Below are 18,798 nucleotides of genomic sequence, written 5' to 3' on the forward strand. Positions count from 1 at the left end.
GAGAAGGAAGTGTGCTCATTTAGTTTTCATTTAATGTTTACAGTTCATGGAGTTAGTATTTATTTGTCCATTTTACGGTGAAAATGCTAAAGTTCAGAAATCTCTTTTTCCCAAGTTTCCCTAATTAGGAAGTGTTGAAGCTGGCATTTGGACCTAGGCCTGAAGGATTGTAAAATCCACACACTTTCATTTCAGTGTACCAAGTTGTGTAACGTGGAAGAACACTGGGTTGGGTGTCCTAACACCTGAGTTCTGGTCCCAGACTCATTTGCTGTCTGTGTGGTCTTGACAAAGTCCTCTCTAGCCTCTAGACTAAGCTAACTCTTTTGTAAAATTGAGTTAATGTATGTTCTGTTTGCTTTTTAAAAAAATAATACACCATTCCACAACTTTTTCTATGCATATATTTGTATATGTATATATGTGTATATATCGATATGTACACACATATATGTGTATGTTTCTTTGAAGAATGAACTTTTTAATGGCCACAGACTACTCCATTGATGTGCCATAATTTATTTAACCATTGTCCTGCTGATGGGAAATTTGATTGTTTCTGTTTTTTTCACTGTTAGAAGCAGTGCTGCAGTGAATATCCAGGGTTCTTTGTAGATGCAAATGTTAAATTGCTGGGTCCATAGCTATTATATTTTAATAGGCACTGTCAAGTTGTTCTTCAAAATGGTTACACTAAGATATACTTTTACCAGCAATAAGAAATGGGCTTCCAATGTTCCCCTTCACTTAATATTGTTCCGTTTAATTGTTTTCCCAATTTGAGTGTGAAAAATGATTTATCATGATTATTATAATTTCCATTTTTATGGTTACTAGTGAGGTAGAGAATTTTTTGTTTGTTTATAGTTTCCTAGGAATTGCCCATTAATATCCTTTGCCAACTTTTATTTTTTTATTGACTGATTTCTAGGATATGTCAAAATATTAAATCCTGTTCCTACTTTATAGGTCACAAATGTTTTTCTCACCTCAGTCCTTTTTAAAATATACTTTACAGGCCTGTAAACTTAAACACATATATCATTTCCTTTTTAACACAAATGTGACCATACTGTACATATTGTTCTTGCCTTTTAAACTGATATTTATCTGAGATATTAATATATTTATTATAGGTCTCTTTATTCTGGTCTTATATTTGGATGCTCTTCGAAACTATGGATATGCCATAATTTATGTTTAATGTTGCCTCTTTCATTTTCAGTTCTTTTTTAAAAGCAGACTTGATAGAGGTTTGTCTATGTTATTGTCTTTTCAAATACCACTTTTTTGTGTTTACTGTTTTATTGGGGGGGTTGTTATTTATTTCTGCCTTTATCTTTATTGTCTGTTCCCTTCTGTTTCCATCAAATTTATCTTATCCACTTTTTTCGCTTCTTGAGTTGAATACATAGTTCATTTATTTTAAATTCTTAATTGTTCTTTAGTAAATACATGTAAGGATATGAATTTTCCTGTGTCAGTAATGGCTTTGACCAAATTATACAGGTGGCTATTTGTAAGTTCCTAAGTGTCATTTATTTTCAAAAGGCTTGTAATCCCAGTTTTTATTTCTTTTTTAATCCAATAATTGTTTACTTAATGGTGTATCTTAAATTTTCCAAAGTGGCCTTTTTTCTGTCAGTCTTTTGCTATTAAATTTTAACATTTTTCCATATGCAGCAGGGAATAAGCCTTGAATGAGTTTGTTTCTTAAAATGGAACATATCCAACTTTTAAAAAGACAATAGACAGTAATACTATAATGCATAGCTGTGTATGTACTACCAACTTAAAAAATAAACTATCAACATATATACCTTCCCCCATCATAATCCTCTCTTCCTCAAAGAGGTAACCACTGTTCCAAGTTTGATTTTTATCATTCCCATGTAAGTTTTCATAGTTTTATTACAAATGGATGTATCTCTGAATAATATACACTTATTTTGCAATTTAAAAAACTTTACATAAACAGTACCTATCTTTTTATAATTTGTATTTTTAAGATAATGTTTAAGAAATTTATCCATTTTGGTGCTCGCTTTGGCAGCACATATACTAAAATTGGAACGATACAGAGAAGATTAGCATGGTCCCTACACAAGGATGACACGCAAATTCGTGAAGCATTCCATATTTTTTTAAATAAAAAAAAAGGAAATGTATCCATTTTGACACATGACTTCTAGTTAATTTATGTTCACTCCTGAATAATACTCTACTATATGAATATTTCATTATACCTGTATTATAACTTTAACATTTTAATCTTATTTATGTTTTAGTGATGACTAATAAATGGTCAGTTTATATATTCTCTGTTTATTAAAATCAAGGTTAATAAGCACCTTTTTTGTTTTGTTACTCAGATACTTTTTCTTACTTAGTTTTTCCACTTGACCTATCCATTTCTAGTAGAAAAGTGTTGCTATCTCAGCCATGATTGTGAGTTAAATTGCATTCTTTTAACAGTTTTTTCATTCTGTTATTTTAAGCTATTTTGTTTGTGTGTGTAATATCTTCTTGGTGAATTTTTCTTTGTCCCATTTATGCTTTTGGTTCTTAATTCCATGTATTTTCAAACATTCTGGGTAATGTTTGCCTCTTATAAGGAACATTCATAGCTTTTTAAAAAACACAGTATGAGACTTGCTCATTTTTAATGAAGGAGTCTAACCCAATCATATTTATTGTAATTATGGATTTGTATGCATTCATTTTTGCTATATTATGTGTGTGAGTTATCTCTTTCCCTTTATCACCTGACATTAGATTGGTCCTTTTTTCCTTATCATTTCTCTTCCTCTAGTGGTTTGAAAGTTATATGTCCTATTTCTGATCTTCAAGTGGTTACATGTAACTTTAACAAAATATATATATTTTAATATATACATCTGAAACTTGAGGATATAAATCAGTATCAGAAAATTTACCATTCCAAAAAAGATGCATCCTTGAACATGTTTTACTGTATCGCCTTCCCCACCCCACAGTTTCTGAGGTCAGCTACACTGTTAGTACCAGATAATTATTGATTTTTTTAATATTATGCTTTAATTTTTAAGGGAATCATTAACAGTTACAATAAATTTTACATCCACATTCACTCATTAATTTATTTAGCAAATATTTGAGAGCTTGCTACAAGCCAGAAACTCTTCTAGGCACTGGGGAAAGAGAAGTGTACCACTTAAACAAAAATTCCTGCCTTCATGGAATTTATATTATTGCAGAAGGCTGGAGATAGAAATTTTGGATTTGTCAGTATATTTATAGTATGTAAAGCCTAGATGAGATGATTAAGGGAATAATTATAGATTCAAAAAGAGAGGAGGTCCAAGGACTGGCCCTAGGACTGGCCCTAGGGCAGTACCAACAGAAGTACCAGGAAGGAACTGCCAGGGGAATAGGAGGAAAATGAGGACCCGGTGGACTTGGACATTATGAAAAATTATTTCAAAGAAAAGAGAGTTATCAACTGGGTCAGACTTTGTAAGATGAAAACTGAGAATTGACCTCTGGATTTAGCAACACGGAGGTCATCAGTGACCTTGACAAGCAGCGTTAGTGGAGTGGTGGAGGGGAGACCTGCTGAAGCAGGGGAGACCTGCTGAAGCAGAGGAAACCAGAGACAGGAAATGCTGGCAGCTTTCCAGTAGCCCTGCTGTGAAGAGCTGGAGAAAAGTGGTGGGGAGGGTGATGGTGGCTCAGTGGAGAAGTGGGAGCGGAAGCTTTCCAGGACTAGAGAAATGTGCATGCGCTGAAGGGAAGGACTCAGTGGAAGAGGGGAAAGCAGTGAGGTAGGAAGGGCAAGGGAGGTTACTGCAGGAGCAGAGCCCTTGAATAGGCAGAAGAGGTGAGATATACACATTAAACCACTGTGAGTACTGCCTCCTTAGAGATACTTTCACTTACCATCCTATCAAATAATGAGATGATATCTGTGAAAGTACTTTGTAAACTTGTAAAGAACCCTATAATGTAAGCCAACATAACAATACAAGTGGAGACAAGTGGTCAATTACTTTTTTTATTTTCCAATTTGATTGCAGCCAGGGGAGTGCTTATAGACTGGTCTTCAGCTGTGTATATTTCCACATAGACACATTTACTAAGCATCAAAACATTTCACCTAGAGGACTTTGGGATTTTCCCACACTGAGAATTTGACGTTTAACCTTTTGACCACCCAAAAAGCAAAGAAAATGTTACCCCTTTTATCTTCCTCGAAGCTTTTAAATAAGCCTGAAGCCATATGAGAAAGCCAAGTGTAATACTTCCATGAACATCTTTTTAGCTAGAATAAAAACAGATGTGAATAGAATCTCATGCACATCTCATATGACTCTTGCCCAGAAAATATAAAGATCTAAATTCAAATGTCATTTGCTCTTTAATGTTTTATAAAAATGTTGGTACAGTTGCCAGTATCAGGTAGGCCCTAATACCAAATATTCAACCTCCTACATGAAATTAAATACATGTTTTAATCATTCTTTACTTTAAAAAATTAGTATTGATTTAATAAAAAAATTTTTTAGTAAACTACTAAGGATCAAACTACTAATTATCAAAATAATTTTGCTTAATACAAATGGTTTTATTTTTCCTTCTTCCATTCTTTATTCTCCTGTCTCTGTTTCTCAGCTGCTCAAAGGTAATACATTATATGGTGTTTAGATAATTGATAAAATTGTTTCAAGTTACCTCTTTAGGGTATTATCAGCTTGTAGGCATCAGTTTCTCTAATTGTCAAGTAGTGAATTCTTTATCTGGCATTTAATCTTGCCTCCCTGGGAAAACCAGACCTTACCACAAAGTAAATTTTCGAATTGCTAACCTGAAGTAACATGAGACCGTGCCTTGGCAGTGAACCTTTGCTTTCTGTTATTCGTGGGAAGGATAATGATATAGACTGTTGCCTGAAGGCCCTAGTTTCACTACCTTAAGAAATAACATCTAAGTACTACTTGCAAAGGTCTGAGTTTGGAAATTCCGGAGAAAATAATTTCATTGAGACAATATTTTTTATTTTGGGGCAGAAGATGTGGTAATTAAAAAATGTAAGTTTTATCATTTCTACCATTTCTTAAGCCGCTTATCTTATGGCAGCATGACTTAGAGGATCCACAATTACCTGAAAATGATCATTACTTATTTTTATGACTAAATTATGAATGTTATTTTACAGGTGTGTTTGAAAATTTTATTTCCATGTATATACACATGTATATGTTCCATTTTTGTAAGTAACAAAACTGAGATTAAAGATCTAGAATGTAGAATGTTTTGCAATTTCTCAGTAAAACAGAAGATAGCATTTTCTAGAACTAGAAGGAAGATTCCCTAAACATTTTTAGCAAACTTGAAAAGAATGTTAAGCAATTCCCATAGAATAATTTCCTAAAAAGTGTAAAATGCAATTTCCTAGAAGCTGTAAAATGAAAAGTCAATTTTGAAAAATTTTTTTTTTATTTTTTATACAATTTTTAATGGTTACACTCCATTTACAGTTATTGCAAAATACTGGCTCTATTCCCCGTGCTGTATAATACATCCTCGTAGCCTGTCTTACACCCCATAGTTTGTACCTCCCACTCCCCGACCTCTATGTTGCCCCTCCCCTCCCTCTCCCTACTGGTAACCACTAGTTTGTTGTCTACATCTGTGAGACTGCTTCTTTTTTGTTATATTCACCAGTTTGTTGTATTTTTTGGATTCCACATGTAAGTGATATCTTACAGTATTTATCTTTGTCTGACTTATTTCAGTTAGTATAATGCCCTCCAAGTCCATCCATGTTGCTGCAAATGGCAAAACTTCATACTTTTTTATGGTTGACTAGTATTCCATTGTGTGTGTGTGTGTGTGTGTGTATACCACATCTTCTTTATCCATTCCTCTGTCGATGGACACTTAGGTTGCTTCCGTATCTTGGCAATTGTAAATAATGCTGCTATGAGCATTGGGGTGCATGTATCCTTTCAAATTAGTATTTTTGGTTTTTGGTTTTTTTTTTTTTTTGTATATACCCGAGAGTGGAATTGCTGGGTCATATGGTAATTCTATTTCTTGTTTTTTTAAGAAATTTTCATACTCTTTTCCGCAGTGGCTGCACCAATTTACATTCCTACCAACAGTGTATGAGGATTCCCTTTTCTCTACATTCTTGCCAACATTTATTATATGTTTTCTTTTTGATGATAGCCATTGTGACAGGTGTGAGGTGATATCTCATTGTGGTTTTGATTTGCATTTCCCTGATGCTTAGCAATGTTGAGCATTTTTTCATGCCTGTGACCATCTGCATTTCCTCTTTGGAAAACTGTCTATTCAATTCTTCTGCCCATTTTTTATTTGGGTTGTTTGATCTTTTGATGTTGAGTTGTATGAGCTATTTATATATGTTGGATATTAATCCCTTTGGTCATATCATTTGCAAATATTTTCTCCCATTCAGTAGGTGGTCTTTTCATTTTGTCAGTGGTTTCCTTTGCTGTGCGAAAGCCTTTAAGTTTAATTAGGTCCCATTTGTTTATTTTTGCTTTTACTTCCTTTACTTTAGGAGAGGGACCCAAAAAAATATTGCTGCAATTTATGTCAGAGAGTGTTCTGCCTATGTTTTCCTCTAGGAGTTTTATAGTATCCACTCTTACATTTAGGTCTTTAATCCATTTTGAGTTTATTTTTGTATATGGTGTTAGAGAATATTCTAATTTGATTCTTTTATGGTAGCTGTCCAGCTTCCCCAGTACCAATTATTAAAGAGACTGTCTTTTCTCCATTGTATATTCTTGCCTCCTTTGTTGTAGATTAACTGACCATAAGTGTGTGGGTTTATTTCTGGGCTCTCCGTCCTGTTCCATTGATCTGTGTGTCTGTTTTTGTGCCAGTACCATACTGTTTTGAATACTGTAGCTTTATAGTATAGTCTGATGTCAGGAAGCATGAATTCTCCAGCTCTGTTCTTTTTTCTCATGGTTGTTTTGGCTGTTCAGGTTCTTTTGTGTTTCCATACAAATTTTAATATTATTTGTTCTAATTCTTTGAAAAATGCCATTGGTATTTTGATAGGGATTGCATTGAATGTGTAGATTGCCTTGGGTAGTATAGTCATTTTAACAATATTGATTCTTCCAGTCCAAGAACATGGTATATCTTTCCATCTGTTTGTGTTGTCTTCAGTTTCTTTCATCAGAGTCTTATAGTTTTCAGAGTAGAGGTCTTTTGCCTCCTTAGGTATGTTTATTGCTAGGTGTTTTATTCTTTTTGATGTGATGGTAAATGGGATTGTTTCCTTAATTTCTGTTTCTGATACTTCATTATTAGTGTATAGAAATGCAACAGATTTCTGTATATTAATTTTGTATCCTGCAACTTTTCCAAATTCATTGATGAGCTCTGGTAGTTTTCTGCTGGTGTCTTTAGGATTTTCTATGTATAGTATCATGTCATCTGCAAACAGTGACAGTTTTACTTCTTCCTTTCTAATCTGGATTCCTTTTATTTCTTTTTCTTCATTGATTGCTTGGCTAGGACTTCCAAAACCATGTTGAATAAAAGTTGCAAGAGTGGGCATCCTTGTGTTGTTCCTGATCTTAGAGGAAATGCTTTCAGCTTTTCACCATTGAGTATAATGTTAGCTGTGGGTTTGTCATATATAGGCCTTATTATGTTGAGGTATGTTCCCTCTATGCCCACTTTCTGGAGATTTTTTTTTTTTTTTTTTTTGCGATACGCAGGCCTCTCACTGTTGTGGCCTCTCCCATTGCGGAGCACAGGCTCTGGACATGCAGGCTCAGCGGCCATGGCTCACGGGGCCTAGCCGCTCCGTGGCATGTGGGATCCTCCCGGACCAGGGCACGAACCCGTGTCCCCTGCGTCGGCAGGCGAACTTTCAACCACTGCGCCACCAGGGAAGCCCTATACTGTCCATTTTTGTTGTTGTTATTCCTGTAGTCAGAAGCTAGAATTTGTGAATTTTACTGTCCTTTTTGGAAAGATATCATAGAAGCAAAAATTATTCTTTATTGTAGGAGAAAATTGGTAATGTATAACTGAAAGAAGGCAACAGAAGTAATATATACCTAGTATCAGTAATTACTTTAAAAAGTTAAGTACAGGGCTTCCCTGGTGGCGCAGTGGTTGCGAGTCCGCCTGCCGATTCAGGGGACGCCGGTTCGTGCCCCGGTCTGGGAGGATCCCACATGCCGCGGAGCGGCTGGGCCCGTGAGCCATGGCCGCTGAGCCTGCGCGTCCGGAGCCTGTGCTCCGCAACGGGAGAGGCCACAGCAGTGAGAAGCCCGCGTACCGCAAAAAAAAAAAAAAAAAAAAAAAAAAAGTTAAGTACATGGAACCCTGTTTTAAAATCTAAATATGAAAAAAAAGAAAAAATTGAATTACCCAGTTTTTATATGTTGCAGTCACTTGGCAGGAGTGTCTGAGAATTGAGTGCTCCAAGTTTCAAGACTTAAGCCAGAAGTTATTAATACTTTTGCCTGAATCTGCACTTAAGAAGAGATTCATTTTACTGGAATTTTTACTCTATTAAAATAAAAAACAGTCAAAATTAAAAATAAATTCCATAAGGCTTCTTATTACAATAGATAACTTAAACAGTTACCAACATTAGTTATGAAGATGGTATGTTTGAACAACTTTGAAAAGATGGATACACCTAAGTTATAATGTGGTTCCTTTCTCACTAAAGCTTTAGATTCTCTTTTATATCTCAGTCTAGATTCCCAGCTTGGAATCAGAAGCCTCTCTTCTGGTTGTCCTTCACTGCCACCTGACCCACACTCAGTATCCCTTTGGCTATTTATTATCCGGTTCCCAATTATCTTTTCATCCATAAACATTCATTCATTCACGCAATAAACATTTACCAAGCCTCTTAGCTATGCCAGGCACTACGTTAATCATATGTAGACAGGTAATTGCAACACAGTATGAATGGGGAGGAAAGAGTACAAGTGATAGAATAGTAGGATATATAAAGGAAATAGCTAGGATTTATCCAAGGTACAGGGTTAACTCTCAGGGAAGGTGTATTGTCAAAGTCTAAGATACGTTAATACAAGGGATGTGATTAAGTAGGATTGATTTGGAGCAGCGTCTTAAATAGTAGAGAGGGTGTGGCAGCACAAGTTTTCTTGCAGGTCGCTTTCCTAAGAGTCTGACTAAAAGAATCACATTGACCATTTGATATGGAGCAAAGATTCATCTCCTTGGCAATAGCTGCAAAGGTATCAGGGCTCACCTCCAGAGAAACTGAAAAGCTGAGCAGGAAACGGAAGTTGATCTAAAATATTCCTGGAGCTGGCCATTGCTCAGAGACCAGTACAGTTCCCGGAACTCATTCCAGGCATAGCATGAAGTTTGACTCATTCTTGTTTTTATCAACAGGCTATGACTAGACTTTGGTTAGGATTAGCTTAGTTGGTTTCATGAAGTTCTAGCAGTAGGCAACCACGGAATTTGTTGATAACTAGTGGATCTCTATAGCAGAGAGAGTCTAGAATGAGGCATCAGGGAGACCTGGTAAGTAGCAGCTTAATACCAAGCACTGGAGTGGGGAGTTTAGCACGCGCTGTAGTTCCAGGGGAGCTACTAAAGGATCGGGAGAAGGTCTCAGGCACAGGTAGGAAATCAGGTACTGGAAGGGAAATAGAGGATGGATTCTGATGATAGGAATCAAATCAGGAGCTCAGTTCCTGGTCCCAGAACAAGACAGACACCACCACCCAAATCTCTGGCCTTAAAATCTTTGGACACCTCCAACTTGAGACAGGATTGGTTCCAGAGACTTATGTGAAGCAACCACAAATAGTCCTTAAGTATCTTCAACCTCAGATGGTGAGAGGAAGAGGGAGTCAAGGACACTATTTCAGCAGAGTTCTCACAATAAAGACTCTGGTTCTTACAAAAAACAGGGAAAACTTGAATTCAAGGTACAAATAATATTAATTGAATTCAATCTCTCTTTTTTTTAACAATGTCTTTTTTGGGTTTTTTTTTGGCTGCGTTGGGTCTTCGTTGCTGTGCATGGGCTTTCTCTAGTTGCGGTGAGCGGGGGCTGCTCTTCATTGCAGTGCACGGGCTTCTCATTGCGGTGGCTTCTGTTGTTGTGGAGCACGAGCTCTAGGCACATGGGCTTCAGTAGTTGTGGCACGTGGGCTTCAGTAGTTGTGGCTCGCGGGCTCTAGAGCGCAGGCTCAATAGTTGCGGCGCACGGGCTTAGTTGCTCTGTGGCATGTGGGATCTTCCCAGACCAGGGCTTGAACCCGTGTCCCCTGCATTGGCAGGTGGATTCTTAACTACTGCGCCACCAGGGAAGTCCCGAATTCTCTTAAGAAGTTTTAATTAGAGCAAAATTTTTAAATCGATAATTAATAAACTCCATCGTTTGATGTTCTACTTATTGCCTGACAAAAATTATGTTTCAGTCTTCCGGCATTTAAGAGGTTTCTCAATGGGTCTGCTGATAATAACAAAAACTAAACAAAAAACAAAGAAAGAAGGCAAGAGTACATGCAGAAAAAGGATTTCACCTTATAAAGTAGGCCATTTTAAAGAGGCATCTTCAGGAAAAAAAAATGGAACGTGGAAACTGTGTTGTGTTTACTTTGGAGAGATTAGTTCTTAGAAGCTAAACTAGCTGGTCTTCAGCTCCATCTGTACTTCTACTGCCCTCCAGCTTCTTAGAGGCTATTTCTTCTTCTAGCCGTTATAAGCCTACAGGTTTTCTCTTTACTATTTCTTAACGATTTAAAGGCTGTCACTTCCTCAGCTTCCCAAATATTTGTTTTTTAATTTGACTGTCAACCTATAGAAATTAAGAATTTTTCTTAAATGAACATGACTTGTATAACACCTGTCAGTCTCTTTCCTATGGTTCACAAATGGTCTAGTTATACTTTACCACTTTTGAAAGGCTTATTTTTTAGGTACATAATATTGGATTTATAATAAAGATTTACATTTTAGCAATTAATGTCTTAACAACTAAATGGATATAATTCAGGTTTTTTGCTTTCTGGTTAATTTTCCCACTCGCCTTAGGTACATTATACTTATTGATGACTTTTAACTGTATTGGCAATTTATGATGTAAAAAGTATAATTTACTGAAACAGTACATATTATAAAAGATGTTTAGGTTAATTTTAGGTTTTAGAAATTAACTTTTAAAAGATATATTGGATATATATATATATATATATTTTTTTTTTTTTTAATTTTTTTTTGGCCTTTCTGCACAGCATGCAGGATCTTAGTTCCCTGACCAGGGATTGAACCCAGGCCCCCGGGCCCCCTGCAGTGGAAGGGCGGGGTCCTAGGGGAATTCCCAAGATATACTGGATTTAGATGAGCAAAAAGGGTATTAAAGTAAATCGGCCAGTGAATACAGGTGTAATTAACCTGCTCCTTGTAATATAAGGATTATACCCACAGATTCAGGCCAGTATGCTGGAGGGAAATGGTTGTATTTGTTTTTTGAAAGGCTCAGAACATTAACATGATACAAGATCGTTGTCATTGCCAAGAGGATTAGAAAACCAGTTTGAGTATCATTTTCTACCTTTATTTATTGGTTCTTGTTTCTGAGTGTTCATAGTAGTGATGTTAAAATAACTTCAGAAAGTTTAGATTTTTTTAACTTTGGAAAGTTCAAAAGCAAGGCTGAATCTTTTAAAGGTCTGAGTTTCTTCTGACCTTTGGTGGTCTACTGGCCTGATGCTGTCCGTTTTCTCAGAGATTCTAGTAGGTCAGGTCAGGTGTCCTCAGCTGACCTTCATGGACCGCTGCTCCTTGTCAACCTCCAAAACACTGTAAAGTTTAACTTGGTTAGAACTCTACCACAGTAAAAAAAAAAAAGAAATTATTCCTCATCTTTGTCATTAGAGCATTCATTAAGAAAATAGTTAGTCTGTTCATAAACTGCAGAGAAAGAGGCATGTAGACAACTGAAAGGTTTGAAAGTAGTTAGACATAATTAAACCAAGCTTATTTATTTATATTTGTCTCTAAAATAGTTTTAGATAAAGTTATCTTCCAATTGACTATTTTATAATTAATTCATTTGTATGTAGTAGGCACACACCAAGTGTCTGCTGAATGAATGAATTCACATTAGCTCGGTAGTTGATGTTAAATATTCATCTTAGAAACCAAAAATAGTTAAAAGATAATGTAAATAATATAGAGTTTTGTCCAATTCCTTTTTAGTTTTTGTTTGGGGATTTCTGTTTATGCTTCTACTTGCCCAACACATTTTCATTTTTGGTAGGGGACCACATTTATGTTGTTATTCTGGTAGAAAGGTAAAAAAACAGGAGGACCAAATGATCTCTAAAGACCATTCTAATTCTAAACTCATTTATTTTCAGTGACCAAAGGAGATTAGGTAAACACCCATTCCTGATTTAAGGTGGAAGATAATTATCAAAACCAATAGTAAACATTACATTTAATGGCAATTCATTAAAAGCATTCTCTGCAAACTATGGAACAAGACAAGAATGCTTAATATTCCTGATATTATTCAACATAATTTTTAGAAACTTAAACCTTTAATAATTAAGACAATGAAGATGAGGTTTAAATATTAAAAAGTAAAAGTTACAACTATTACTATTTTGAAAGAACTTATGATTACCTACCTAGAATATCCAAAAAAAAGTTATTAAGATTAATGAAGGAATTCAGTAAGGTTAGTTGGATACAAAGCAAATTACTAGTCAGTAGCTTTCCCATTCATCAGAAATAACAAATTGAAAATGTAGTAGCAATAAAAGGTTCCATTCACAATTACACAGAAACTATGAAATGCATGAGTAAATCTACCAAAAATTTTTTAAAACTTATATGAGAGAACTGTAAAACTTTACTGAAAGATGTAGTTGAAGACCTGAATAAATAGACATCCATGTTCCCAGTTGGGAAAAATCAAGTCATCCTAAATTACACCAAAATTCAATGTCCTCCCAAACAAAATATCAGTGGGATTTTTTTTTTTTTTTGGCCACGCTGCGTGGCATGTGGGATCTTAGTTCTCTGACCACGCCCCCTGCATTGGAATTGTGGAGTCTTAACCACTGGACTGCAGGGAAGTCCCTCAGTGGGGTTTTTAAAACAGAATTTGACATCTTAATTTCACAGTTCACTTAGAAGAAAAAATTGCATATCAATCAACACAAATATTTTTAAAAGACTGACAGTAAGACGGAGTCTTGCTTTACATAATGTCAGAAACATAATCAAAAGCTATAGCAATTAAAGCAGTATGGCATTTGAGTATGAACAGGCAAATCAGTCAGTGTAAGAGAACAGAAAGTGTAAAAACCAAGCCAGGGACTTCCCTGGTGGCACAGTGGTTGGGAGTCCACCTACCAATGCAGGGAACACAGGTTCGATCCCTGGTCCAGGAGGATCCCACATGCTGCAGAGCAACTAAGCCTGTGTGCTCATCTCAACTAGAGAAAGCCTGAGTGCAGCAACAAAGACCCAATGCAGACAAAAATTAAAATAAATTAATTAATTTTAAAAAATACCCCAAGTATTGATTTCCTGTTCTGCCTTCTATCCCATCCCATCCTTCAGCCAGATGAGTTCAGTCCTCCCAGCTGATGATAACTAGACTGTTCTAGGATCAGGCCGGTTTACTGTGATCTCATGAGAAAATTGTTTTTTACTTTCTGCAAGTCCATGGTTCATTTGAGCAGTGCCCGGTTGTATTATTACACTATGTGATTTATTACACTAAATTGATCAGAGGCAATGGAGGAAGCAACACAACTGCAGTAACAGGAAGCCCATTTAAGCACCAAGGCTTTGGTTATCACTTTTATATGTAAATCGTATTCTTCCCTTTTAGGATATATATTTTTTTGTCTGGGGCACAAACCATTCCCAAACTCCTCCCCACACCTTCTTTTAAGGTGATAAATAGACCAGTAGGCACCAGTAGTGCCATTATCAAAAATGATGGGTACTTTTGCTAAGGCAACAAGAGGTAGAACTCATACATACAGTGGAGTTTTAATGACAACCTTGAACTCAGATTTCTTCTGATACCGTTCCTTGGGTGTTTAAAGAATACAAATTGTTCCACAGTTCTGCCTTTTTTTTTCTTTCTTTCTCTTAATATAGGATGGATTAGAGGCAAAAACCATAGTCCATTACTGTAAAATTTTAGGGAAGTAGTGAGTGCTTAAACAAAGGTGGTAACAGTGGGTGGATGTGAGAAATTAGAGGGAGAACAACAGGCTTCATTAATTGATTGTTAGTAGACATTAAGGAGAAAGAGGAGTTGTTGGCATCAGCTCACAGGTGGATCAGATTCCCAGCTGCAGCGGTCAGGCAGCTTTGGCGTGCTGGGACTGGGCTTAAGGAAGGAAAGTTTGATGAGAAAACACAGGCACTTCATGAGCAGTAATGGCAGCACCAGGTAAGGGCGGAAGTCACAGATCAAGTCCATATTAGGTCATAGGAAATAGGCAAAAATCATGGTTCCGGATGTTCAATTGAAGCATGACTTCAGATTGTGGTGCAGAAACAGGGAGTGCTCCCCATTCAGTGGTCCTCCAGGAAATTCAGTGGAGATGAGTCATGGTTGATTGGGGCCACCTAGGTCCAAGGAAATGGCTTAGCAAGAAGAAAGCAGGAGAGTAAACTGTGGTCACAAACAGTATTGGTTTCCCTGCCCAAAGAGGAAGAAGAAACTGCTGGGATATATATGCAGAAGGGGACTTAAGACGGTAGATTGATCCCTGAGGAATATTCAGGGAGGAGTATTCAGGGAGATTATCGCTTATTATTGACACTGAGTGATTGAGTGTCTCCTTACCCATGGTGGAGCCAAAATAACTTCCCAATACAAATGGATTACCTGAGTATTGCTATTAATATACTGCTGAGCTAGCTTATGTCTGGTACCAGGTTGCTTTATCTTTCTAAAGCACCATTTTCTTTGTGTCATTGTTCCACTTAAGAATCTCCTAAAGCCATTTGCTTTCTGTCAGATTAAATCCTGGTGCTTTAGTCTTGCCTTCAGAAATTGTTATCAATTTACCTACCCTTTTACATGAATGCAAATGTTCTGTTCCAGGAAGACTATTACCATCTTCAAATAAGCCATGTAAACCTAGAATGCTCATATCTCTTCCTGACATTAAAATTCATATTTTCTTCTTCCTGACGCTTCATATTAACCTGAATCTATTGTGCTTTTCTTCTATTTACTCTAACTTGACTTATTCTCTTTTCCATGTTTGTACCTTTTGTCTCTCCAAGTAGTATTTTGTCCCTCCATATAGATTGTATATTCCTTAAGGGCTGAGATTGTAGATTCTCCCTATTTATACATGCCACTAAAAAATGGCATTAAATTTTTTCTTTTTAATTTTTTATTTGACTACTTCTGTAATGTTTTGAAAAGTCTTAGTCTTCAGAACAGTGGAAAAAGATTACTCATTTGCCTGGCTTTTCATTTAGTAAGGTGTAACTTAGAAATATAAAATGTAGTTTCCTTACTGAAAGTTCTTATGGTTTGTTTGATACAACTTCTCAAAATATTAGATGTTTAAATAATTTTGACAGTTTGTACGTAATTTGCATAGTGACTTAGTAGACATAGAAGAGACAATATAGAGATTAAGCTTGTCATCCTAAATAAGAATTTTTTTCTGATATAAAATAATTTTTTATGAAATGGGTGAAAATATAATTTTTATATTGTTGCTAGTCATGTAGATTGCTATAAACTCCCTGGAGGCAGTTTGATAATATGTATGAAATGATTTTGTTTGACCAATCAAGTTTACTCCTAGGAGTTTACCCCAAGGAACTATTTGTAGATATATTTAAATATTTTCAAGGCTGGTCGTTATAACATTGTTTTATAATAGTAAAGTACTATGGGGCTTCCCTGGTGGCGCAGTGGTTGAGAGTCCGCCTGCCGATGCAGGGGACATGGGTTCGTGCCCCGGTCTGGGAAGATCCCACATGCCGCAGAGTGGCTGGGCCCGTGAGCCATGGCCGCTGAGCCTGCGCGTCCGGAGCCTGTGCTCCACAACGGGAGAGGCCATAACAGTGAGAGGCCCGCGTACCGCAAAAAAAAAAAAAAAAAAATAGTAAAGTACTATGAATTACCTAAATAGTCAACCAGTTAGAATTCATTAATTGTGTTAGGCTATAAACATTTACTATTAAATATTATATAGTTAATAAAAATGGTCTACTAGACTATTTAGTGACATGGAAAAATGACACATGATATATTAACACATTATTGACTGGAGGATTTTGTAGCCATAATATGTCTCTGGTCAAAAATGCGTTAATAAGTAAAAAGGGGGGCCTCCCTGGTGGCGCAGTGGTTGAGAGTCCGCCTGCCGATGCAGGGGATACGGGTTCGTGCCCCGGTCCGGGAGGATCCCATATGCTGTGGAGCGGCTGGGCCTGTGAGCCATGGCCGCTGAGCCTGCGCATCCTGAGCCTGTGCTCCGCAACGGGAGAGGCCACAACAGTGAGAGGCCCGCATACCGCAAAAAAAAAAAAAAAAAAAGTAAAAAGGATCAGATTACTGAACAGCATAGTATAACCCCCATTTTTTGCCAAAAAAGTAAACAAAAACAGTTATGTCTATAAAATTTTAAATTCTATCTTCTAAATTATATATAGTAACTATGCATCGCTTTTGGAATCAGGAAAAAAACATTTTATTAAAAAATTTGTTATAGTTCAGAGAGAAAATAAATAATAGTGAGAAATTATTTATCTACAAGGAAAGATCTTTAAGTAAGGCAAAAGGAGATCCCCTTCCCCCCATATACACACACTCTTGATTCTGCTCCTCTTAACCTTAGGTGGAATTCAGAGTGAACATTGGTGGTAACTCTACTGTAGTGATCTAGACTTAGCAACTTCAGTTCAAATCTAAGCTCTACCACTAAGTGGTTTCCTTAGTGGTCACCATGAACAGCCTATCATGCTTTCCCTTTCTTCTTTTAGAAAATTAATAGACTACAATGAAAAGAGTTCAGATTAAATAAATAAGCCTATATAGAGAGTACATAGTAGGCATTCAGCAAGTGTTGGTGTTCCTTCTGAAGAAACAACTAGGTCAGAAATTTAATGTTCTCTGAGACTGAAACTGAAGAAATAAATCACAGGTCCTTCAAAGTGCCAGTGTAAAGTCTTCAGAACCTTAATGATATTCATTGTAGGATCTTTTGAACATTAGTTCATTTTATTCATGTGGGTAATTATTTATAATATGATTAAGTCCTCCAGAAGACAGTATTTTCACACTTTTTCATTTATTCTGTTAATTCACTATCAACATAATTGAAAACATTTATCTTCTAAAAGGAGGTGTTACTTCACACAGTCCAGACTTACTTGATTTCTTTACTTTAGGTTGCTGCTGGCAGAACAGACATTGAAGACCTAGACCTCTATGCAACGTCTCGGGAAAGGCGATTTCGTTTGTTTGCTTCTGTAGAATGTGAAGGACAGTTATTCATGACTCCATATGATTTCATTTTGGCTGTTACAACAGACGAGCCCAAATGTAAGTATATTCCTTCAGTTATCTCAATAATTTCATAAGATTTTTCTCTTGTCTCTAGTTTGTAAAAATGTGGAGCAGTATAAGTTTTCAGAACAACTAAGCAAGCAATGTGGTGTTTCAAAAGATACTATGCTCTACAATGTTACCAGACTAATATTTCTTAACTCCTACTGGTATCTTTTCTGTTTTCAGAAATTTCTATTGTTTCCTCTTTCTCAGTACATCCAACTAAACACTACCTTACTCTTTATAATAGGTTCTTACTCTGCCAAGTCAGTTCTTATAGCCAGTCTAAACAGAATAACTCAGAGGGCTGGCTCCAGTTCGACCTGGACAAAAATTCTTCCCATATCTCTTCTGAATATGTCATGGCTCCTGCAGTGTAAATATAAGTTAATTGTTTTTCACCTTTCCATGTGTTAGAGCAGTGGTTCTCAAATTTTGGGGCATTATGTACCTTCTTATAAAGTTACTTTAATGGCTGACTTAATAGAAGCCATCTGGAGTCTCATATCTGCTTTTGTGTTCAATTTGTTGCAATGTATTGTTTTTCAGGAAGTATCTGAACAAAATCTGCCTCACAAATATAGAAGTAGGAAAAGGGAAGAGTATTTCAGTAGCCTTTTAGATAATTGTAGATATTCTTCTTTGGTACTGTATCAATACTTGGCTAATGGTAGTTTCTTAAAGTTTAGTTGCAGTGTGAACTTTGAAACTTTTTTGTTATCTGTTTTGTTAAAATACATTGGCCTACATTGCACTTTGAATGGATCTTTTTCCCTTGTATAATCTTGCAACATCAACTGGAAAATGTTGGTTTATTAAATTATGCAGATCTTCCAAATGTTGGCATATCTCATTATACAATATTTTTTAAAAATCACATTCACTAATATTGTCATAATCTCATCAGAAAAGTTTTTACTTATTGGAAAGCTGTCAAATTCGTGGTGTATACAAGTTTTCCAATATTCTGATTTTTACTTGAAATCTCAAACGTTTTCATTAACAACAAATACTGTCAGTTTTCTTTAAGCAAGAAGCAACTTTGTTCATTTGTACAAAAATGTCTGCCAAATAACCAGGTCTAAATAACCATAATTTGTCTGTCAGTTATTCTTTCAAGTAAAAATTGGGTTCCATGAGAAAAAGGAGCTAGTTCAGTTCACAACTCAAATAAATAATCACAGAGTACTTTTTCTCAAGACAACCATAGT

General features: G+C 36.1%; 1 protein-coding gene across 10 annotated transcripts in view; it reads left to right on the top strand.

The window, feature by feature from the left end:
- MICU3 (mitochondrial calcium uptake family member 3) overlaps window positions 1-18,798 on the top strand; it is a gene marked incomplete at both ends in the record, with an annotated part of 88,390 nt that overhangs the window by 16,936 nt on the left and 52,656 nt on the right. For 8 of the 10 annotated variants that reach the window (XM_079726656.1, XM_079726651.1, XM_079726655.1 and 5 more), the window contains one exon: window positions 17,428-17,581. The exons of 1 other annotated variant lie outside the window; for it this stretch is intronic. In XM_079726656.1, the coding sequence (XP_079582782.1) occupies window positions 17,428-17,581 (154 nt within the window). Of the gene's footprint in view, window positions 1-17,427; window positions 17,582-18,798 lie in introns of those variants that run through there. One more of the 10 variants, XM_079726648.1, reaches the window with a different exon arrangement.

Source organism: Hyperoodon ampullatus (genome assembly GCF_949752795.1).
Source record: "Hyperoodon ampullatus genome assembly, chromosome: 20".
In the NCBI taxonomy this organism is placed as follows: domain Eukaryota; kingdom Metazoa; phylum Chordata; class Mammalia; order Artiodactyla; family Ziphiidae; genus Hyperoodon; species Hyperoodon ampullatus.